Raw genomic sequence first — 23,931 nt, 5'->3', positions numbered from 1 at the left:
CCACCAGAGTAGATGATGATGTGCATTCTCCACTTTCTCCACAAATTTTATTACACAGAAAACATAAAGTTAAGCAGTTCTTCACAGCGGACAGGAGAGGTATGTGTATATCATGAGAAATGCAAACGATGAGGAATGTGTGTGTCTGTGGCAATGCAAAGCAACAATCTGATCCAAAGCACATGTCTCTCATAGCTGAGACAGGAGATAAAACTTTAAGCTGGCACGACATGGGCTAATTGAACATCAGAGAAAATACAAACAGCTTAAGTGTGGGTTTGTGGGTGTGCCTACTGCTCAACTGGCAGCGCAGATGTTTTTTGAGCTGTTTTTATGACTCTGCGGAGGGTCGTAAAGACAGCTAGAAAAAAAATTATCAGCTACCCTCTGCCCATCCTGGCGAACATCTCAAGCTCACAGTGCCTCTGCAGAGCCAGGAAAATCATCAGGGACCAATCTCACCCTGGACACCACCTGTTCAACCTCCTGCCCTCTGGGAAGCGCTATAGGTGCATCAAAAGCCGAACAAACAGGCATAAGAGCAGTTTCTCTTCCCCTGGGCAATCAGATCTCTTAACACCAGCGACACACATATAATATAGTGAAATAACATCATCTGCTGAGCCACTTTAACTTTTAATTCTCAACATTACAAGGCAATACGCAATTATTTTTAAGGGTAATACACATGTTTTCAAAGGTAATATCAATTCTTTATAGTATCTGTTTTAGTTACAGTATTTATCTAAGTTCCATATTTATTGGATGTGTGTTTATTATCTGTCTTAACTGTCTTATTAATTTCACTCGTCAGAAGTAGGCACTCCTAATTTTGTTGTTCTTGATGACAATAAAGGCTTTCTATTCTACTCTATTCAGTGAATGATGGATGGTGAAGTGCCTGATCTTATCTTTGACTATAAGTTGTTTAGATTCCTTCATTCCCATGTCCTCCCACTGGGAGAATGACTGATTAAGTGTGAAGGGAAAACGCCTCTGTGTGCATTGTGTGCATACAGGAACAAAGAGAAGTGTGTGTGTGCGTGTGTGTGTGTGTGTGTGTGTGTGTGTGTGTGTGTGTGTGTGTGTATATATAAATATATATATATATATACACTACTCACAAAAAGTTAGGGATATTTGGCTTTTGAGCATCAATTACAGCTTGACAACGACATCTCATGCTGTTCACAAGTCAACTTATTGTCTGCTGAGGCATGGCATCCCACTCTTCTTGAAGGGCGGCCCTCAGGACATTGAGGTTCTGGGGTACAGAGCTCCGAGCCTCTACACGGCGACTCAGCTGATCCCATAGGTTTTCTATGGGATTCAGGTCTGAGAAAGTGCAGGCCACTCCATCTGAGGTACCCCAGTCTCCAGCAGCCGTTCCCTAATGATACGACCTCGATGAGCTGAAGCATCAAACACCTGATGTGAATTTTGCCGTTAAACTCCTTGTTAGAGAACAGCAACTTGTGCAAAAAGTACTGAAACATTGAACAGTTGGACATGTGCATTCAAAAGTTTACAGAAGGTCACATTAAGTTCACCTGTAAAGGTTAGAATGCATTTTAGGTTCATCGTGAAATTTCACCCGAAAGCCGAATATCCCTAACTTTTTGTGAGTAGTGCATATATATATATATATATATATATATATATATGTGTGTGTGTGTGTGTGTGTGTGTGTGTGTGTGTGTGTGTGTGTGTGTGTGTCATTCGTACCCAAGAAGAGGGCATGGAGCAGCAGGGGCAGGTGTAAAGCCCAGTCCTCTCTCACGCTGTGATCCACCACCATTTCAGTCATGAAGATCACTGCAATGTTACACCTAAGGACAAACAAACACACAAATATACCAAGCGCATCAAACATCAAGAATACTTGCTCTTTCCACGGGCATCAGGATGGCATAGTGAACAGGACGACTGTCCTTCAGGTTCTGGCCAAGCATGGTCAGACACGAACATGAATGCTTTATTGTTTTCATCTCTTAAATCCATCTGTCATAACGAGAGGATGCATACCTAAAACAGGAGACAGGCTAGAGAAGAACTTTAATTCATTAAGACAACAGAGACAGGGACTGTGTGAAAAAAATGAGCTGCCAGTTAATATTAGGTAGGCATTCATAATATTCTGCACAGTCAGTGAATCTGTCAAACAGCACCACAGACACTGATTTGGTGTCTGTATTTGCTGTACTCTACAGTTCATGCCATGCATTTGACCAACTGGTCTGAAACACAAATGTGATTTTAACATTTATCTCTAAGACAGGAGAGACATCATTCCCTCATCTTATGTTAAGGAATCTTGTTTTTAAGTGTTGACGCGTACAAGAAGTGATTAGTTAATAATCCCCTCAACTACTTTACAGTCTTTACAAAGCAGGAAAACAAGCTGGCTAAGCAGGTTTCTTTCCATTGTGGTTGTTTATCAGTCCATCTGTGACTAATAGGTGTGATCTTTGTTCTTGCATTTATGGGTATATGTGTGTACCTGTGAATGTATTGCTGTTCCAACTTCAGGTTTGTTATTTGTGTGTACCATCTGTGCCATAATATGTTATATAGATGGCTGTTTTTTATTTTAGACTGTCTTTGTCCACTTGATTTGGGTGTATACTGAGCACTCACAAGATAATTCCCACTTTATTTCTGCGTGTGTGTGTGTGTGTGTGTGTGTGTATGTGTGTGTCTACCTATGCAGTGGTCCTCGAGGTGTAATGGTCTCCGGTAGGTAGTCAACTAGAGGTGCCCAGCAGCCTCCATTAACAGGCATGGGTAACGGCTGAGGATGGTTGGTCTCCAGGACACCCAGTAGCCAACCAGCATATGGCGGCAGTGGGTCTGCTAGAGAAATAGACCAATCAGAAGATGTGGTTAGAATATATATATCATTTCCCCTGTGTGACAAAGTAGTGACAAACAAACAGTTTAAAGTGACAACAGTTTAAAGGATAATTCTAGCTGGACTCATCTTTCCTTTTTTTTTTTTTTTTTTTTTTTTTTTTTACTATCTTGACAACTGATTGTGTCAAAAGTTGTTTGACACAATCATTTTCACTTGTGTATATATATTTGGCCATTTAAAGATAATTTAAGAGCAACTGCAGTGTGAGAGTTACTGTGTTGAAAGGATGTTTTCATCAGCTGTTGGAGATTACCTGCTGGCTCTATGTGTGTGTGTGTGTGTGTGTGTGTGTGTGTGTGTGTGTGTGTGTGTGTGTGCGTGTGCATACATGTGTGTATGTGTGTATTGGACAACAGCACCCCTGGCAACCTGGAGTTATGCAAACTACTACACTGACGTAAATGATGAAATTCTCAACACAATTGTCTTGAAGGCAAAAAGGAAGGAAAATAAGGCCCAGCTTACAAATGACCATAATTATCTTTTGATTACAAACAACCCCAGAGCATCTAATTCAAAATGTGCGGTATGCCAAATATGAGCTAATCAGCCTTTGTCACATGAGAACTAGAGCAGCAGACTCATGCATGGGACCCTCCCAAAGCAGATGCGTTCGGCATGCTTGCTAAACATAGAGCAAAAGGCATTGCTGACGCATGACAGTGTGTATCAGTGTGTATCTGTGTGTCTGTGTCATTGGATATGGTGGTAGGACATGGCTCGTGTCCAATTTACATGACTGATCCACTGATAGCATATATATCTTCCAGGAAGTTGTAACATTGTGTAGGGATGAAAGTGCAACATAATGCATTAAAAAATAAGAGTTGTTTCTTTTGGAACTGAACAAAACAGGTTTGAGCCCAGCCTCGACACACCGTTATGCTGTGTGTGTTTCTACAGGTGCTGTTTTTTGCTGTACATTTTCTGGTACTTTGTTTGTCTGTTCTCAGGGGATTAGCAGTAATTACCAGGAGACTTTTAAATGGGGTTTAAGTGACTACATAACACTATGGAGTGACAAGAAGAATCCATATCCTGCAGCTGTGTTGGTGTGTGTGACACAGTCAATGTTCTCAAGGTTTGTGTGTTCAGTCTGCTGAGAACCATGGGCTGGATTCACAAATATACTATTAAGATAGATCTTAAGAAATACCATGAGGAGAAATTTTAGAATGTTTTTTCAAGATGGATGGGGCAAATAATCAATTTGTGATGAATTTCCATAATTTTCCTATTTACAAATCTCTCAGAATGTGGTCTGAATTACCTATGGTTAACAAACATTAGGCTTACTGCCACAGAGTCTTAAAATTTCCATTAACTGAGATAGACTTATTTGTCAATATTAACAGAGTGTATCAGGAAGTAGAAAACTTTTTATCATTATTATTATTATTATTATTATTATTATTATTATTATTATTATTAGGCATATTAAGCATATTCGGCAACAAATCAATCATTTTGATTCTGGTTGCTGTTATTTGGCCAAAACTTTTAAGTGTAACTGTAAAGTTTGCTGGCTTATTTTAAATAGACATGGTTCTACTTGGGCAAAATTAATCTTTACAATATTAGGTGTAAGAACACTCATAAAGAACTACAACCTAATTGTTTAAAAATTGTATAAAATTAGAAGCTTAGCTTTTTAGTGTAGGACTTGTTGAGAAAAAACAAATTTGAGAATTTTCATTTCAAGGATACAGTTTATTTATATTTTTTTTCTTAGGATGAAGCACATATCAGCTGTTTCTGAGTATATAATTTTCTGCCTTATTTTTTAAGATGAAAGTTAAGGGGAAAACAGCACTTGAGATTTACTTCTTAACAAGGTTTTGTGAATCCAGCCTCATAAGGACTTACTCTTTTCATCCTCGTAGGAGCCTCCTGAGCTGTTGCTGTAGCGAGACTCCAGTCTGTTGTGAGCCTTGGCCCTGGTGAGACAAATTGAATCCACAGTCTTACATTACAGTGCAATTCAAACTTTCTGCACTGACACACAGTCACATTCCATGAGTGGTGGATTTGACACAGCTTGAAAGTGGCAGTGACTGTGCAGTGCAACTGAGGGAAAATATTTCTGTTGACCACTGGAGGACAAAACTGAGTCTCTATACTCCAGCACATGCATGCAGGTATCGTAGGAAACTTTCACTTTTATATGCAGCTCAACACAGAGATGCACATTAATGTGTCTCGATGGGTTGCAAAATGTACCCCGCATTTATGTGAGACATTCTGCACTGACTTTATGAACTAAGCAGCAATGGTAAAGTATGACACAGGCTACTCTATGCTAATATGCTATAAATAGTAATACCAGATAATAACACTGACCTCTCCTCGTTCTCTCTTGCCAGCTTGGTCTCATCTGTATCTGTGAAGTTCTCCTGTCCAGCCACTACGGTGTTACTGCTAGATGTGGTTCCTACTCAAAAGACACATAGAGAGAAATTATTTTGTAATATAGTCAAGTCCAATATCTTCCCAACTCAAATAAAAAATAGTTAAGGAGGTCAATGTTGATACAAAAATTCCATTTGACACCAATGAAAATGAGCAGCAGTCAACACAAAATACAAAGGAAATTCAATTTAACAAAGGAGTTTGCAAGCTAAACCCAGCCCAGTACATACAATACATTCTGCATTCAGTTAATTTCCTCTGATTTGAATTTAACAAATATCTCTATGATATATCCTAATGAATAACAGGAATTCCTCCTCTGACCTGTGTGTGAGGCGGAGGACTTGTTGCTGGCAGCAAAGCGGTAGAAGGGAGGGTTGTCACAGTGCAGCACGACAGGATTGACTGGGTCAGTCTGCTGCAGCTCAAACAGAAGCTCCTCCATGGTCTGGATGGTGTTGTTGCGACAAAGGTAGATCACGACCTTCTTGATCTAAAACACAGACAGATGCACAACATGGTTTTCAGTACCTAACATAGAGATATAGCTCACAATATTGCATAAAACACATGTTGAATTACAATGTACAACAAAGATTGCATGCATATTTTTATAGTTGAAACAGTATTGTGTTTAGGTACAGTATGCAGGAAAAACTCATGATACTAAAAAATCCTGATAAAAACAAATAAATAAATAATTACTTACATACATACATAAAAAATAACAAAACAACCACTTTAAAACCTGAAAATTCAAAACATGGTGCCAAATCTGCATCGGGATGGTGAAGTTTCATCTTATGTTACCTTATTTAACCCTCATGTTCTGCTGGCAGAACTTGTGTATCAAAAGCTCTACCAATGGTATCACTTTATTTCAACAGTCCAGTGTTGACTCTCAACAGTGTATTAGCAGATTCAAGAGTGTATCAGCTCACTGTCAACAAGAAATGCCTCGATAGACTATCAGCTTACTACAGTATTTTCAGTTGACTATCAACAAATGTTCAACAAAGCACCTGTAAGTTTAGTCAGCTACCTGTAAATTAATTGTAAAGTACGCCTGCTCAAATTACTATCAACAGACATCTGGTAGACTGCCAACAATTTCAGCAAAGGATAAGGTGAAGTTTATACACAGTAGGCTTGGGCCGATTGACGACTGAATCAGCGATGGACGGAATCCATCGCGATTCTCAGTTTTGCTGCCGATGCTGTACGATGACACCCCCTATTCCGTTACAGCATTACATTAAATGAGGATTACATTAGATTAAATTCAACTTTGTTGTCATTGAACTAGAACAAATACAACGAAATGTAGTTTTGCATCTAATCAGAAAGTGCAACAGTGATAAGGTGCTAATGCGTAGTTATAGATCTGTGACATATACAGGGTTTTATAGGATGAAATGTACAATAATAATCTGGATATTTATCAGTGTTGAATAAATAAGTATTATATACACATCACTAAAAGGGCAGATAATTTTTACAGTTTTAACAGACAATTAATAAATATGGATAAATATGGATAAAATGTATCAACAGATGTATAGATAGTGCAAAGAGCAGTGTGGGGGTGCGGTGGACATGCTATAAAAGTCATCCAGGAATATAAAGGCAGAGCGAGGGAGGCAGCTGCCACACCACATGCATGGTGAGGATGCTCTCTATTGCGAATGGTAGAAAGTGACCAGGATGTGGACCCTCAGGAATTTGAAGCTGGAGAAACACTCTACTTCAGTACCATTTTTATGATTGGGGGTGTGTCTGCCACCTTTGGTCTTCTGGTTGTCCACAATAAGCTCTTACATTTTTGTGGTGCTGAGAGGCAAGTTGTTGTCAGCACAACATACGTCTAGGAGCTTGACCTCTTCCCTGTAGGCTGATCATCGTAGCAAACTTTATGATAGTGTTGGAACCATGCATAGGGTTGCAGTTGTGAGTCAAGAGGGACCAGAAGAGTGGGCTGAGCACACAACTTTGTGGAACACTGGTGTTAAGAGTCAGAAAAGAGGAGGTAAGGTTGTTTAACCTAACAGACTGGGGTCTGTTGATCAGGACATCCAGTGTCCAGCTGCAGAGGGAGGTGCTGATGCCTAGGTCACTGAATTTAGTGACCAGCTTGGAGGGGATGACCGTGTTGAATGCACAGCTGAAGTCTATGAATAACATCCTAATACGTTGTTATTGTCTAGGTGGCTCAGAGCAGAGTAAAAGGCCGTGGATACAGCATGCTCAGTAGACTTGTTAGAACTGTAGGTAAACTGGTCGGGCTCTAATGTGGGGGTAGGCTGGATTTGGGGCAGACCAGATCCAGTCTCTCAAAGCACTTGATGGTGATGGGGTGAGTGCGACAGGGTGGAAGTCGTTTCAGGCTCCTTCCAACAGATTGTTAATGCACTGGCACATTGCCTAAACAATCTGTCCCTATGTGCATCAGCGGCCTTGAGGCATGTGGAGACAAAAGCCTGGGCCAGTGACATGTTCAAGATGTTGATGAAGACCTCGGCCAGTTGTCCAGTGCATGCTTTGAGCACATGTGTGGATGCCATTGAAGCAAGCATTCACCCAGCTGAGTGTCAGCCGGACAACAAAGGTAGAGAGTCTGAAGGGTTGGTCATGTTGCAGCAGGGAGCCTTTGATGGCTGACAAATGAGTATATAAAGTGTTGAGCTTGTCAGAGAGGGAGACACTATGGGCTGGTGGGGTTGAGTTTACCATTTTGAAGTCTGTGACGGCCTGGATACTTTGCCACATACAGTTTACAGTTTAGAGTTAGGTTTAAGTTTAGTCACAAAAAAAAAAAAAAAAAAAAAACGGACTGTAAAGCATTTCAACAATTCCTTATATGGGAATGTGTTTCTTCAAACTTGATAGTATAAACTCAGCTGATGATTAGCATTTGAGATGCCCTTTATAGTCTGCTAGTAGTTAGTTTGCTAATAGTGAATACATGTTACTTGTTTGTTGAGAAAAACCTTGTTGACACTCAACTGATATGTTGTAGAGAGTCATCAGTGGATTACTGAAGCAACATGTTACCCTCCCACTCCCCCCAAAAAAGTGAAAACAATCAACAAATCTCTATGCAAGCAAAGCCAGTAGATCCAACCGTCACTCAGAGGCACTTCATAATGCATGTGAATGAGGAAATACTGCACACTTACATAGGGCAACAGTGTGGTATCGCTGCTGACTCCACAAAGACTGATAAGGAATTGCAGGGCAATCCTCAAGTTGTTGCTCCACCTTTCATTGGACACCAAAGCGTTCCAGGCATTCTCCATCTCTGGGCCAGGGACCTCATCTCCATACTGAAGGCATTAAAATGTTAAAAGGAAAGATATATTAATGTGAAAAGATTTGCTTAATTCTGAAAGACACGTATATGCAAATCCAGCTCCCTACCTTTGCAGTCATGAACATGAGGTTGTTGAGCACCAGCGAGGTGGCCTGCAGTGAACCCCAGCCGTTACCCCTGAGACTAGGGGACAGCCCCAGGCTGTGTGTCCGACCGCGAGGCTCTTCCTCTGGGGTGCATGGGCTGGAGGCAGGTGGGAGGAGCCCTGTGTCCACCAGCTCAATGTTACTGAGCCAGGGCAGCAGGTAGGACAGCATGATCTGTCTGCCGTTGGGATGGGTAGTGGGGAAACGCTGGCTCACCTCTGTGTGGGGAGAAAGAGTCAGAGGAGAGGATGTGATAAAAGGTTTAAGGAACCTGCTGTCTCTTTAGAGGAAAATTCCACTCACACATACTTTAACACTACTATATATCATCAATCTGTGATGTTCAATGCATTCCAGGAGTTACTTTGTGAGAAAAGGTTGCAATTTGTCTTTTTTGGACCCTCAACCTTTCTTGTCTATTTCTATTTCAGTTAGTAATTTCTACGATTTCCCAGAATGGCTTTCAACAAACCAAAGAGAAAGTACAGTAATTTGTTTCATTTAGCTGCAGCTTATATGTGTAAGTGGAGCGAGCATTAGCGATAGTGATAGCATGGGCAGCCAGTTTTTCCAGTCTACAACAAGTAATGGTCACACCTTAGTCTTTGATGTTGAGGAACTGGTGCCAAAATGTTTATCACTGAAGCTTTAGATTAATGATTTTTCTTTTCTATTGTTAAACTCCATTGTAACCGCATTGCAAACATCCTGACATGATGTCACATTGTCTAAATTTGGCTATACCACCAAACATTAAGTTACCCTAAGTAGCAAAATCCTATTAAATTTACATTATGGAAAAAAAACAATACTTTCAATGGTGATGTCATGCTGAACCAGTATGCATGAATACAAATTTTAACCAGGAAAAACATCCTATTTTTCACCTCTCCCATTAAATAAAACCACCTTTCTCTCCCTAGTTGATCAACCATTGGTTTAGACTTTTGAAAGATGCCTTGTTGAGTTACTCCAAACCGCAACAACCTGTTTCAACAGGAAAACAAATTAAGGAAGCAAGAGCCTCTCAAAACAGTGCTTCATTTTGACTTCAAAGTGTTTGGTTTGAAGTGTGTTGGGATCATTACTACCACTGAGACCACATCTGAGTATTTCTATAAAAACTCAAAACTCTTGTATTCAGTAAAGTCTATGACTTCCTGTTAAGCACCTTGTGACAGGACTATTTATTAAAAGTGTTTTATAAATAACCTTGACTTGACTTCTCCGTGTAAAACAGAGCACACAGATTCGCCAAGGTGTATTCACCTGAGAAGAGAGGCAGAGTGAGCTCTGGGTACATGCTGGCCAGCTGGATGGAGAGCTGAGACAGATTGACGCTGTACAGAGGCGGCAGGGGCCCATGGGTACCATACAGAATATTGCCAGGCTTTTGCTCCACCATTCGCTTAGAATACGCACACAGCTTAGACTCCAGCACCTGCGGACATAATATTTATCCTTTACAACCAAAATGCACTGTCATGTTTTGGCTTTATTTTGTTTCTTCACTTCTATGTATGCATTAATAAGCATTTTACTGCATGGTGTCTGTGTGTGTTTGTACCTGCATCAACTGCATGGAGATCTCATAGATTTCCCTGCTGGTGTCTGAGGCCTTGAACAGCACCAGGTTAAGCAGGGTAACTAGATCACATGGATAATTCCTGTTGCAACAACAAAATGTGGTTATTATTTGGGTTGCTGGGGACACTGAAAACTGGTACTCTCAAAGTTTGCATTTCTTCTTATGCTACACGCTTCAGTTTAAGTGGAAACTGATTAAGGCTAACAGACTTCTGAGTGGACAGAGTAACAGGACAGTATCTGATGGGGAAAATATGTGGGTGACATTTCAACTTAGTTTGCATATTATAGATTATACAGTGGTCATTCTGTATAATGGTAACCATGGAGCATGGTTTGTTGTATTTTATTGGTTGTCATAACCAGTGTGTACCATCCTGAAGAAACCTTTATAGTTAGACCATATGCCTTGATAACTGCTGTATAAGTTACTATAACCATCTCAAGCATGGAGGTCAGAAGCTACAGAATAGTGCCCTAGAGCTGGTAGGACTTCAGCATTTTGCTGAAGAACACCTCAGAAGGGTGTCAACTACTTTATTCTCTACCTGTTCCCACAGACAGTGGCAATGGCCTTGAAGCAGCCAGAGGCCAGCTGGTAAGACCCAGTGAAGCAGCGATCCACGGCCCAGTTGAACAGGTTGACCTGGTCTGGGTTCAGCTCCAACAGCAGGATCACAACCTCACAGCCCAAACGGTGCACCTGTTATAATGTTCACATGTTATAATGTAGAAGGATACATCCAGATATAAGAAATATCACAAAGGATGCACTGGAAAAAATGGAAATTTAGACTTGAAAAACAACTTCTTGAGGTAAGTGTAAGTGTCACACATCCTTAATATGTATGTCACATTATTTTATAGCATTTGTGTGTATTATAAGGTATACATACAAGGTTCCTGTAGAACACCTTGGAGGCAATAAACCAGTCATAACGGTGACCTACCCGCAGGTCATGACATGCCAGAATGTTGTCCAGCCACTTGTAGAGATAGCCATCAGTAGACAGACCCACATTGTCAAACACTGGACCACAACACAGCACTGCTGACATAGCCTAGAGGTAAAGTTAAGAGGGTAAATATAAGAGTTAAATAGAATTAACGCTGAGGATTCTGTAAAATGCAGTAAATTCTGCAAAATTATTATGGTTTTGTGACTTGTGAGGACTGCTTACCTTGAGAGCACAGTACTGGTACCGAGTGATCTGGTGGTTGCGATCACTATAGCGATCAAGGGGTGTGAACATGACACTGAATGGTCCAGCCCATTGGCTAAACAGGATGAAGAGATGGTGCCTCAAAGACTGCTGAGGAAACAGGAAGCGCCTGTGGTGGACTGCATGGAAGAACAGAGAAATTAATTGAGCGTCAAAAAGAAATTGTTTGTCAACACGTAGTCAAAATATCAATCTGTTGTCTAATTTCTATACGTACAAAACATTTCATGTTTTACATTTTTAGTCAATGTCGATAATTGTACTGAATAATTTATATTTTAAACTGGTGAGAAAATTCACTCTATGTATGTGGACCATTGATAGTACCACTACTCCTACCACAACTACTATGACTGAAAGACCAATGAATTAAGAGTAATTTAATTATTTACCAGGCACACACTGGATGAGGTTGGCCACCATGCCACTGAAGTGGGCCCTGATGTCTCTCAGCACGTCCAGCTCCTTCTCGTTCTCAGCCTCCAGAAGCATCCGGGTCAGGTCCACATACTCTAGGAACAAGGCTCCCAACGCAAGGGAGTCCCGTTCCAGTGCTCCATTGGTGCTGTACAGCAAGGGAATTAGATAAAATTCAGTAAAAGCAGGATTAAAGAGGTCATCTATGAGATTATACAGATTAAAGATTATGGTACAGTTTTGAAGGGTGTCAGTAAGATAGAGGTTAGAGCAGCAAGCAAGTTAGAAAAGGTTGTAGGTTTGAACTGAAGGCCTAAGAACAATTCTCCAGCTCGGAATGCTGCAGCCGTCATAATAATTTTGTTTGTTAATTGTTTGTCCTCAAGGTTTAAATTTCTGACAAATTAAACGTGATTCCCATGTGGTTTAGCAGATGACTTGGAAATCCCACATGTTGGACATTCCCGCTAGCTTTCAGCAAAATCTTTAAGGATTAAAAAACAATAATGGTCTAATGGGGATATTCCCAGATCTGCATAACAACTAAAATCAACTAATCTTTAGGCCAGAGACCTAAATTTCAACTGAATATGTTAATACCTGTCACTGATGACTCCTGCATCAGCCAACAGCTCAAAGATCCTGAGCAGCTGTAGTCGGAGCAGATCCCTCCTCTCACGTCGTTTCTTATTCTGGGAACATACACAGCAGAGAAAGGGGTTCAGTTTAATGCTATAAGTTAGGGATTAGATTAACACTTTATCTACTGACAGAGAAATACTAGTTGTTTATATTCATAGGCATATTCAATTTCTATGAGCTAATATATCTCCTTGTATTGAAGCTACTAGCGGAGCTTCAGGAGCAGGACCGCACCTCATCCACACCTCTTCCGGCATTCCTATAAATACCCACCTAACCCTCTCCTACGGTTTCACTCTCGTATTCTGTGCCCCTCTCCCGCAATGTTCCCTATTTCTCTTTTCTTCTTGCTCCTCTCTCCTGCTCTGCTTCCTCTGTAGTTCCTAAGGGGGGGGGGGCATCATGCCCGGGTGCTACAGCAGATTCCCTACCAAAGCTTCCCCACACACTACAATCAAGTTCAAGCCTCAAACAATCATCATCTTATCAATAAATCATGTAAATGCTTTTTGTTGACGATGTGGTCTTTGCTAGTGAATATATCTTTACACACCTTGTGCATTCTTTATTTTACTGCCGTATTTAAAGAGCTTGACTCCCTATTGACAGCATACTTCAAGTTAATTTAGATTCTATTACCCCAATTTCCTAGGATCGATAAAGTTCACCTTACTGTATGTCAGTAGTCTGTGTGTGTATGTGTGTGTGTCCGTGTATACGTTACCTCAGGCCTGCGTTCCAGTGCTTCCTTCATCAATGGATGCAGTTCCTCCACTAGCTCCCTGTTAACACAGACATAACATGCAAAGGCAAAACATCATTTGATTTCTTCACTGGTGCATCGTTAGAAGTGGCTGATCAAATCTTCTCTTCTTGGTGAATGACAACAATATGATTTAATGCACGAAAGCTTGTAACAGATGTCTATCTTGTGCTGCTCGAATTTCAAATGTCACATGCCCTAAAACCACTAATCCTCCAAAACTGTAATGTTAGACAAATTTGTATGGAGAGGCCTTAATCTCTTTGATAACAATGACCTTTCAGAAAACATTTCAGACTAAAAATAGATCTTCTCTTTCAAAATGAACTAGCTCTCCTGTCACAATGGAAGCTCTATCCTTCAAAAAATGTGATCCACCTCTCCCCATGTATGATGCCTTTTCTACATCAGTGAAGCAGTAGTTTTTCTTCTCAAAATGTCAAAGAGGTATGCCACTTATCTAAGGCATGAAGGGAATGTACAGACCAACAAGACAGCTATTGGAAGAAGGGTGGGTGAAAAATGAGACAGATGAATCATGTCTTTCCTAAAAGAAAAAAAGACTCACATCTAGCACATCATCCATTTTGTATTGTGGCCTAAAACTATGGACTGCACTTCCCTACATTAATCCTTTATTTCTCATTCTCTGCTTAATCAAAATCTCACACTGCAAGAGAAATCAATAAGGTATCAGGCCTGGGTTAAACAACAGTTTCAACTGTTTTGAGGCTGTGGAAAACCACTCGTATTTGGTGTTTTGTTTTGTTTTGTGCATGTGTGTGGTCCAGTACCTGAAGACAAGGGCATTTGTACGTCCAAAACCTAGAACCAGAGACTCAGTGATCTCTAAACTCTCAGCTCTCATTAGTGGGACCAGCTGTTTTAAAAGCCAGGCAACTGAAGGAGTGCCAATAACCTGAGCAATAAAAAACAAAAACACAAATATCAGTGAAACACATAAAACCATGATTATTCAGTTACAATAACTAAAAAATAAAAATAATAATTATTATTAATGATGAAATAATTTAATTATTAATAATAACTTAATAATAATTGAATAAGAGAAATTATTGAACAATTATGCACACCCCTGTTGACACTTTTGTACTACCATTATCATCATTTTCCTTTTCAAAACTGCATACTTTCCTTCAGCTTTGATATGATGCATCATTTATTTATAATAGTGACTGGACAATATCACTGTCAGCAAGATCACTCTATATCGATAGGTTGTTTATTACAACAAATTATGACAATAAATAAAATGCCCAGCAGCCACAGTACATAAACAGGGCATTGGGAGTTATGATTACCACTGTTTTTTGTGTGTGGTTTAGAAGGATAATATATCTTTTTTCCAACACAACCACGCCCCAAAAAAACAAAGACATACCTTGTTGTCATAGGTGACGCTGCCATCGGGCGTGGTTGCGGTGATCTCTGGCGTGGAGGCTCTGAGATGACCGGGAGACATGATGCTGGGTTTGGCCACACCCAGACACAGGATCAGATAGTTACGCCACAGAGGGATATAGCTGTCGCTGGAGCCCGCTGTGCTGGTCTTCTTAGCATTCACTGGGCTGCTGCAAAGACGGAGAATAAAGACAGACAGTCAGAGATAATTTAATCTTTCATACACATGTATCATCCGTTGTTTGTATTGATTTTTGCCTTTAGATTTTACTGTGGTTAAGTGCACTTGAGTTGAGTGATAATCCCCAGAGGTGACTGTGCCTTTGCCATTAGAGCTTCAAGGCTTAGGAATTACCTTGGTGAGGATATCAGAGTGGCTGAATCACTGTCCTCTTATAAATCACTCTTGATATGCCATCTGTATACGTTAGCTTTCATGTGTACAGTTTATTCTGTGTAGACAGTCTTTTTTAGCCTGCTTATTTTATTTTATTATTAACTTATTTTTTAACTTACTGACTTTACTCTTTTAATTTATTTTATCTTGTCATGTCATTATGTATATATACTTATAAGAGTATTTTATTTTCTTTGTTTTTTTCATCTTCTGACACTTGGACTCCTTGATTCTGGTTGGTCAATTTTGGTCACCTCGGAATTTAACCTTGTTTTACTGTTGTAATTATTGCTGCCCAAGACACACTGGTTAAGAGGGTGAGGTAAATGCTTAAAAGGCTCTTGTACTTGGGGTCAACCAGGGGCAGCAGCAGCTGTAGTCGGGTGAAAGCGTAGGGCCAGGCGTAGCCCAGCGCGATGGGGCAGTGCTTGGGCAGGTGCTCCTGGCGCAGGAAGCTGTGCAGACACAGCACCCAGGGGTCTTTTACACACTGGGCAAAGATCCAGACGTGGCTGGGGCTCTTCACATCGTAGGCACTGCTCACGAGCCGAGCTGTCCACTCCACCAGCCACTGGAGGTCAATGTGGTGACTCATTGGCAGAGTGGCCTGAGGGAGGGGAGGGGAGGGGAGGGGAAGATAGGCGAGGAATTTAACAGAAATGATAAACAACAGCACAAAGAACGACATTAGAAGAATGCTGTCTTAAAACCAAGTTATTTCTGATTACACTGACACACCCTAAACACTAATACACAAAGGTGCTCACCGAGTCGGATACAGCCACATGAACAAAGCTGTCCATCACAGCTGGGCTCAGCTGATCCATGATCTCTATCATAGGTTTGTCATCGTCCTAGAAGTGAAAGACATTCATAGAAATGCCTATTATTACAACTGCATCATACAAATAAACTTAGTATAATCACAACCATGTTCATATCACTTTCCTGCAGTCCTGCTCCTTCTATGTCTGCGTTTCTTTACCATAGTAGTCATTTAACACCAGCTGACTGATCAATGTTAATAATGATTTGCTAGTGGATTGTAAAAATGTCTATTCTGCCTGCTATTTTGATAAATAACAATTAGTATGTTGGTGTGACAGTAAATCAAAACTTTAACAAGATCAAAACTCTAGAGCATCCACTCTACTGAAGCATCCTTGAGAAAGACACTAGCAAGCAAAAAGGGACTTTTGCTAAGGAGATCAATAAGTATTGCATTAATGGTATTATCATTTAGAGGTTCACTTTAACCACTTTAGGTGATTGAATAGTATGAGAGAGACAAGTGATTTCTTCTCTTGCAACTTTGTTTAGCTGATGAAAACCTTAGCATACATCAGCATGTCCCAGTGCAGTGAAGAGGCAGCGTATTTCTCTCAGCACACCGACTGCCAGCTTCCTGGTGCTGATCTGACAGGAACAGAGCAGCAGTAGAGCCAGGCCTTCAACAGCATGGAGAACTGAGCAGTGAGGGCTCCGATCCGGCAGTCTGGGACTGGCCTGTTGGAGAGGGAAGATGGCAGAGGGGTCACAATGCTGAGAAACGTCTTATGTGAAAGAGAATAGAGATTATGATGCACTACAACAGAAATACAGAAAAAATACTGAAAACAATATTCATTTTTCAAATCAAAATGAAAGAGTACTTCACAGTGAAACAGAAAACAAAATACGCTACAGTAAACCTTTCCTCCCCTACAAAGGATGCAGAACCCAAACAAATATCTTGTTTGGCTTATAATTACAGAACTTCCCTTAGGCCAGAGAATGTAATTTGGTAACTGTTAGAACACAGTGAAGAGATCCACCATTACCCCAAGCTGTGTCTGAGATATCACATCTGACAGAATGAATGAACAAACAATTAAACACTGCTGCATTGGGCAAAACAATGTAAATTGGAAATGCTGGATATGTATTGGTGAGATGCATCTTTCCTCCATACTTCGCCCCAAAAAACAGAAAAGAAAGAGAGAGAAAACAATGACTGGTGTCTTGACTTGTTGCATGCGATGGATAGATGTACAGGTATAAACGTCCTGTCAAATGTGCCTTGAGAGGTGATATATATAACAAGTGACATTAGGATGGGTATAAAGATAGGAGTGGCAGAAGAAGACTTATATCTGACAACTGTACAAACCTCTGAGCCACCTCGCATCTTCCCCTGCAGCTGCAGGGCTAACCTCCACTGGGTGAGGAGCTGCAGCAACAGTTTGACAGACGCATCCTGCAGACCCTGATGGGTGTCCTGTACCTGGATGGGGTTGCAGTGCGACAAGAGCAAAGTCATACTGATCATAGAAGTACCCATTGTAGAGGACCTTTTTTATCATTTTTTTTTTAAATTTTACACTGGCTGAGTCATTCCTGCTACTTCCTCTACAATTAGGAGAAATTCTACTATTACTACTTTAGTTTTATCCCCCAAATATTTTTCAGAGAAAAAAAAAACAGTTGGAAGTTGCAAGAAACCATGTGTGAATGAGACACAACACCGAGCAAAGAATTGTCTTCAGTCCTAGACTGGAGCAAGACAATATGCAGACAAAGTGAGATAACAACATTATGTCTTTGGCTTATGCGTGAGAAGTTTCTTAGCTTCAAAATTCATTGCATGTTTAAATAAAGTCAACCTAAGTCTGTAACTATACTGTGGGTAGGCCAAGTACTGCAAATGCATTTCAAAATCTCCTTCTATCACTTATGTTCTTTGTGAGACTACAGTTTCCTGTTGAATTCGGTTAAATCTTCAGCTTAAATTTATCGAATACCTCTTGAGTGCTTACCTCTCGCAAAAGGAAGTGTGTGTAACCGAACAGGACATCTTCCCTCCAGTCTGAGAAATCCAATAACAGGCTCTGCAGGGAGTTCTGGGAAATGAGGCGGAGCTCATCGTCCATGTGGACTGTCAGTCTGAGAGATGGAAAACATATAAACAGAATAAAATGACAAAGATCTTACTGACAGAGATAGAGATGGAAACCATATACATTTCAGCGCCTCTTCTTATTGATAGCAAGTGAAATAAAAAAATCTCAATTTCTCTGACTGAACAGGTTCTATACAGACTCTTGGATATGAAGATTATAGCCAATGGAGATGGAAACAAACGTTCGCAGTGACTGAGAAAAATGACAGAAGTAAACCATGTCACAGTTCAACAATAAGTACAGTGTGCAGAGGATCTGCCTCATCAGCTACATAAAATATGTAGTAAAATTTGAATGGTGACTGATCAACAATATTTCATCATCCTTCATACTTTAAACTTTTCAAGACTTTTAAATCACCAAATTAGAGCCTTTCCAAACCTGCATACGAACACTGAACTAAACATCCAGTTCAAAGGAAAGGAAAAGTGAACTGGAGGAATGGGAGGTGGGTTAGAAAAGATCAACAGAGGAGCTACAGTACAATAAACAGTGAGACAATGATGCAGGGTTATAAAATTTTAAGTAATAATAAATGCATTGTCACAGGATTCTACATTACAAACACATTCATTGTTCATTTCATTATGTCAGCAAACTATCCTGTCTCTCAAGGCTGACTCACCGTGAGAGCAGGTCTATAAGCTCGGGCTTGGACATGCCGTCAGGGAGGATACGAGGAATGGCTGCCACACATGTCCTGAACAGGTCGATTTTAGGCTTCCTCTCACCACTATCAATGAAAGAGAGAGAGGACTGTTTTGAACACCCTTTTTTTTTTTTACACATATTCATTAAGAATCTGACCAAATCAGTTACAGGTTGCCAGTGTATTCAAACTGTTTATAGCCACAAAATGTCATTATATTCAATTTGCCAAAATGCAAACAAAGTCAGGATAGTGGCATCAGTGTTTCAGTTGTTAATTTTCAAGTGTCCATAGTGCATTTTCAGACTGGAGTTTTAATTATTACACAGAATAAGCAGAGGTGCACTAGCGCCAGAAGACTTAAAAGCATATTCAGATAGTGAACTGTGCAGTTTGCATACGTGATCATGTCCTCTGGTTCTTTGTTGAGCATCTGGACATTGGTCAGCATCATGCAGCGTCCCACCTCCTTGTCCAAGTGCCTCAGAATGTTGTCCAGGGCCTTGCGCACCTGGGAGTAGTATAACGACATGCCTACAAAGGGCAGAGAAAACCATGAACATGGAATTACAGAGAGGTAATACAAATTAATTAGTGAACACAAGTGCTCATGACTATAGCTAATACACACAGACCTATGAGTTTGGCCTCCTCTTCAGTAAGGGTTTTGCTGAGGTAGGTCTTCTTCTTCTTCAGGGAGTTTCCAGAAGGCAGGGTGGCTCCTGTGTTTGGCATGGGAGGCTCCCCATCCTTCTGCTGTAGAGCATCTGCTATCACCAGGAACGCCCGCAGACCTATGTTCATACGCTGAGACACAGATACATCAAAGCATCCTTACTACATGCGGTAAATGATAGCTGTTAGGAACAATGGAGGCTTTACAGTTGACATAGTCAGCATGAGATCACCTGGTAACACCAGGTGCTACTTCTACCCCAAAGAGCAAAGCTTATTCATATGGCGAATGATATATAATAAACTAAATAAACATTTTGGGTTGATTATTTTCAACATGTGTTCCATTATTGATCACTTAATTATGTGCTTAAAATTGTAATGGTATTACTAAGTAAAGGGAGAGTGTCTTTAATTGTCACCTCTCTGACTGAGTCAATGACATTGTCACCAGTTTACAAATCGACATTTGAGTAGCTTGATAATTATCATCTACATAATCCATTATCAAATACTGTAAATCTAAATAATTGTACAAGAGCAAATTTGTTGAAAATATCTTTATGATGTACTTCCTGTGAACTTCTGCATTAACTTAAACAGTTTGTTACAATTTTTCTAATCAGAATACTGTTATCTGTTTCTGCTTGTATATCATTTATCACCTCCCAGCCCTATGTGCACCATAGCTGAGAGGCTGCCAGTTTAAACTCGTGGTGCATTTTGTCTCAAATCTACAACCGAGAACATGCTGTTCTTTATGGAATGCTTGTTCATCTAATATAAATAAAGGATACATAGCTCATCTGTGGGTGGGTGGGGGTGAGTGTGCTCATGTGGCTGCATGTCTGTGTAAGCTCTCTTTACCTCTGGATTTAGGCTGAAAGCTTTGGCAGGCTTCCCGACACTCAGCAGGTCAAATATGATCTCCTTCATTGCAAAATCCAGTCTCTCCTGAACGCATGACAAAAACATTAGTGTTAACAGTGTTCATGGAACGTGAGGCAGCCAGTTTCTTGTCAGTTTACACTGGCACACAGGTACAACATTTTATTAGATGTGGCTGTCAAGCTATGACATATAAGAGACTTTAGGGACAAGACTGTGTTGTCTATGAGTTTTGATAGTTTTATAATCTATAGAAAGGAAATCATGATTTCTTTATGATACAGTAATTCAGGTGTTTTTTTTTTTATTGGCACTGAGGTCAAGAGGCTGAAAATAGATATGAGAAGCACATTCAGCTGCTAGAAGAATATCAGTAAAACATGACATATATGCAATTTGGTGGACAGTGTTAGCCAGCATACCCTGATGAATCATGAGTACATACAGTTTTAGGAAGTCTCAGTGTAATACTGAGTTGTGCAATCTCATTGCTGCCTCTCATACAGCCATTAGTTGGAGTGTAATCAATTTAGATAATGGATTCTGGTGAAATTAAAGTGTCAGAAATGTCTGATGACCTTAATTCTTGGTAATCCTGTATCATTAGTGCAACTGTGGGAGTGTGTACTAAAATCACATTCTATAAAGTCTAAGGAGTGAAATTTCTTCATACTAAATGTTTTTTTTGGCCAGTTTTATGACTGCATTAAGGATGCATATAACTGATGATTCTTCTCAGAGTTGAGTCTTGTAAGATTTATTTTGAGGGTATTCTGTAAGGATGTCTTTCAAAACAGTGAGAATACACCAATATTTTTTTACACTCAGCCGAAAGCAGCTATATCTATGGCTTAATGTGATTGTGTTTGTGCTTGCATTTGTGTGAGTGTGTGTGCATGTCTCATAAACACCTGTGCAATGAACTGGATGATCTTGACGAAGATATTGAGGGGCATGTCTCTGGGTACAACACTACGACTGCCCTTAGGGAACAGCGTGGAGGTGATGGACGTCAGACGACTGAGGGAGAGAGTAGAGACAAGAGAGAGAGGAGAGTAGTGGAGAGAAGAGTTGATGGGAGGGAATAAGACATTAGTAACAGATTTCACTACAAATCATTAAAAATATATCTTGTGTAGCGTTACCACATAGAATAATAGTTTATTAGAAATAAATGACATTGTCGCCGAGACAACTGGCAGCTTTTACACTAAATTTGACATTGTGTACAATTAGGTTATTTTTGTGGGAAGGGAAAGGATAGTGCAACATGCACAAAACAAGAAGCATAAACAAAGCTAAAGTTGTCAGAAGCTGTTGCAGTGTGAAATGGTGGAATGAGTGAATCTCTTTACTAATGGGGGGCAAATATCGACATCCTGTTTGAAGAAACAGGGATTATTAGAGATGTGATGTTAATTATTAGAAACACTTGCGGTTCCAGTAACACCAGCATAGGAAAAAGATCAATAACCGAATCAATTGTAGTCTAATTTATATGCATGATTTATAACAAGTATCACAATTCATTGGACAATAATACAGCATATTTATGCTAAAAAAATAAAACTCATAGCACCTTTAAAATAACATTTAAAAGTTCCTGTTACCTCTGTGTTCCAGTGTTGCTCTCACACTTGATACGGATCATGTAGACCCAGAGCAGGCGGTAGAGAGATTCTAGAGCCACACGCGCCATCTTGGGGTCTTTATTCTGCACACACACACACACACACATACATACAAAAACACAGAAATTCAGTGCACCAGAGTTTCATCTACAACTAAACCAGCAACGCAGCATGGATCACTCAGAGGTTTCTCCACTCCACAAAGAAAACTTTTTGCAAAGACATACTGCAGTATACGACTGTACATTCCAAACATGCTGTTCCAACCAGCCACATGTAGAATTTACCCAATCTAATGCACGCCTTAGCTTTCCAAGAAGCATTATGAAATCACCAGGAAAAAAACTTTAGTGTAAATCATTTTGAGTCCCAGCCAATTAATAGCACTGCATTCTCTACCTGAGGTGTTTCCCTCGGGCATAGAATTTATTGCAGGGACAGCATGATCATGGCACATGAGCTTTGGTTATATATACACACACACTAACGTACAGAAAGGTTAGTAGACTCCTGTCAACTGGTTACTAATTGATTACTAGTAGGTGTGCTACAGGCTAGATACTAGTCACTGGTTTACTGGCTGGTCATGACAGTCTAGACTACTTGCACTACATATAGGCAGAGAGGCTGACCTTGAGGTTGGAGAGGCAGTTGTTGAGGAAGACGTGCCAGCGGCCGAGGAAGAGCTGCTTCTGACTGACACACAGCAGGCAGGTCACCAGAGGATACAGAGCCTGGTGGAGAGGGAAGATGGGAGACAAGCATTAGACACAACCAAGGGAACACAATGTGCTTGGCTTAAGTACATTCAAACTTGGTACAAAAAATGATTACAATCATTAAAGTACATTATTCAGTCTCTAAAATATGAAGATCCAGACTGGCTCCTCAGCAGCTTCCTAAAGCACATTAATTTGCCAGTGTTACTTTTTTTGAGTCCACTGCTTGTAATATGTTGACACTGCTGTTCCAAAATACTGTATTCTACCTTTCACTCAACTATATCTTAGATGCTTCAGCACTTATAAATAAATTTAAAATAAATTTTAAACCTGTCTCTTCTCAATCATCTGCATCTTGTCAAAATTTAAACAGTGAAATCAGCTTTCACAACTTTCACCTTAATTTACCTGAACAGTCTACATTTTTTATGGCAGGAGAGAGAGAGAGAGAGAGAGAGAGAGAGAGAGAGAGAGAGAGAGAGAGAGAGAGAGATGGGTCTAGTATTTCGTGCATTTCTGGATTTAAAGTGAGGACAGTGAATTGAAAATATAAATATAGATAAATAAGATACAACCAATCCTAAAGTTTTTAGGATTGGTTGTATCTTCATGAAGATATAAGAGGGACAAATATGTTAAATCATTCTGCAGTCTGAAGTTGAGAATCTTGAACTTTGGGTTGACACTGTTCATCAGGCTATTCATACCTTTACAGCAGACAACCCTTTAAGTTGCTGTATGGGCCGGTCACACACTTCATGCAGATCATTCTTTAACAAGAAAACTTTGCTAATGGTCTGTCTGAGAACAGATACACCCTTGTCATTAATAATTTTTGAAATGCTAGGTTGAAGGAATGCATCAGATGTCTGTCACTGCTTATCACTGAGGGTATTTGTTTTCTGTCTCTCTCTCTCTCTCCTTCTCCGTGTCATGTCGCATCCTGTCATGTCCATCAGTGCTGCACAAACTTACATGAACAGGAGTGTCAGAATGTAGAAGAATAACAATTAGAAACTTGCGGCACATTTCTATCATTCCATTCCATGCTGTCCCATCAACTATGACATGACAGCTTATTGTCTGTCTGCGTGTGTGCCTGTGCGCTAGTTGTTTGGAAAATATAAAAAAAACCATCTGTGTGAAGTGAGGTGTGTCAAGGGTGTTTTGTGTCTTCGGTCTTGGATGCATGGGTGA

The 23,931-nt window shown here is 40.2% G+C and overlaps 1 protein-coding gene across 3 annotated transcripts in view; it reads right to left on the bottom strand.

Moving 5' to 3' along the window:
- fryb (furry homolog b (Drosophila)) overlaps positions 1 to 23,931 on the bottom strand; it is a 65,472-nt gene that overhangs the window by 16,516 nt on the left and 25,025 nt on the right. For all 3 annotated transcript variants that reach the window (XM_030068223.1, XM_030068224.1, XM_030068225.1), the window contains exons 11-39: positions 22,645 to 22,746; positions 21,992 to 22,095; positions 21,293 to 21,401; positions 20,361 to 20,447; positions 19,454 to 19,625; positions 19,220 to 19,352; positions 18,795 to 18,902; positions 18,026 to 18,152; positions 17,380 to 17,493; positions 16,572 to 16,736; positions 15,998 to 16,084; positions 15,578 to 15,837; positions 14,814 to 15,003; positions 14,206 to 14,330; positions 13,373 to 13,430; positions 12,607 to 12,698; positions 11,982 to 12,154; positions 11,548 to 11,708; positions 11,317 to 11,427; positions 10,915 to 11,069; positions 10,347 to 10,446; positions 10,049 to 10,220; positions 8,741 to 8,997; positions 8,500 to 8,646; positions 5,648 to 5,816; positions 5,255 to 5,345; positions 4,781 to 4,851; positions 2,703 to 2,853; positions 1,726 to 1,829 (exon numbers count right to left, since the gene is read on the bottom strand). In XM_030068223.1, coding sequence (XP_029924083.1) covers positions 1,726 to 1,829; positions 2,703 to 2,853; positions 4,781 to 4,851; positions 5,255 to 5,345; positions 5,648 to 5,816; positions 8,500 to 8,646; positions 8,741 to 8,997; positions 10,049 to 10,220; positions 10,347 to 10,446; positions 10,915 to 11,069; positions 11,317 to 11,427; positions 11,548 to 11,708; positions 11,982 to 12,154; positions 12,607 to 12,698; positions 13,373 to 13,430; positions 14,206 to 14,330; positions 14,814 to 15,003; positions 15,578 to 15,837; positions 15,998 to 16,084; positions 16,572 to 16,736; positions 17,380 to 17,493; positions 18,026 to 18,152; positions 18,795 to 18,902; positions 19,220 to 19,352; positions 19,454 to 19,625; positions 20,361 to 20,447; positions 21,293 to 21,401; positions 21,992 to 22,095; positions 22,645 to 22,746 — 3,895 coding nt within the window. The remainder of the gene's footprint in view (positions 1 to 1,725; positions 1,830 to 2,702; positions 2,854 to 4,780; positions 4,852 to 5,254; positions 5,346 to 5,647; positions 5,817 to 8,499; positions 8,647 to 8,740; positions 8,998 to 10,048; positions 10,221 to 10,346; positions 10,447 to 10,914; positions 11,070 to 11,316; positions 11,428 to 11,547; positions 11,709 to 11,981; positions 12,155 to 12,606; positions 12,699 to 13,372; positions 13,431 to 14,205; positions 14,331 to 14,813; positions 15,004 to 15,577; positions 15,838 to 15,997; positions 16,085 to 16,571; positions 16,737 to 17,379; positions 17,494 to 18,025; positions 18,153 to 18,794; positions 18,903 to 19,219; positions 19,353 to 19,453; positions 19,626 to 20,360; positions 20,448 to 21,292; positions 21,402 to 21,991; positions 22,096 to 22,644; positions 22,747 to 23,931) is intronic.

The sequence above is a fragment of the Myripristis murdjan genome, chromosome 14 (genome assembly GCF_902150065.1).
Source record: "Myripristis murdjan chromosome 14, fMyrMur1.1, whole genome shotgun sequence".
NCBI lineage: Eukaryota > Metazoa > Chordata > Actinopteri > Holocentriformes > Holocentridae > Myripristis > Myripristis murdjan.
This window is presented reverse-complemented; position numbering and strand designations above follow the sequence as displayed.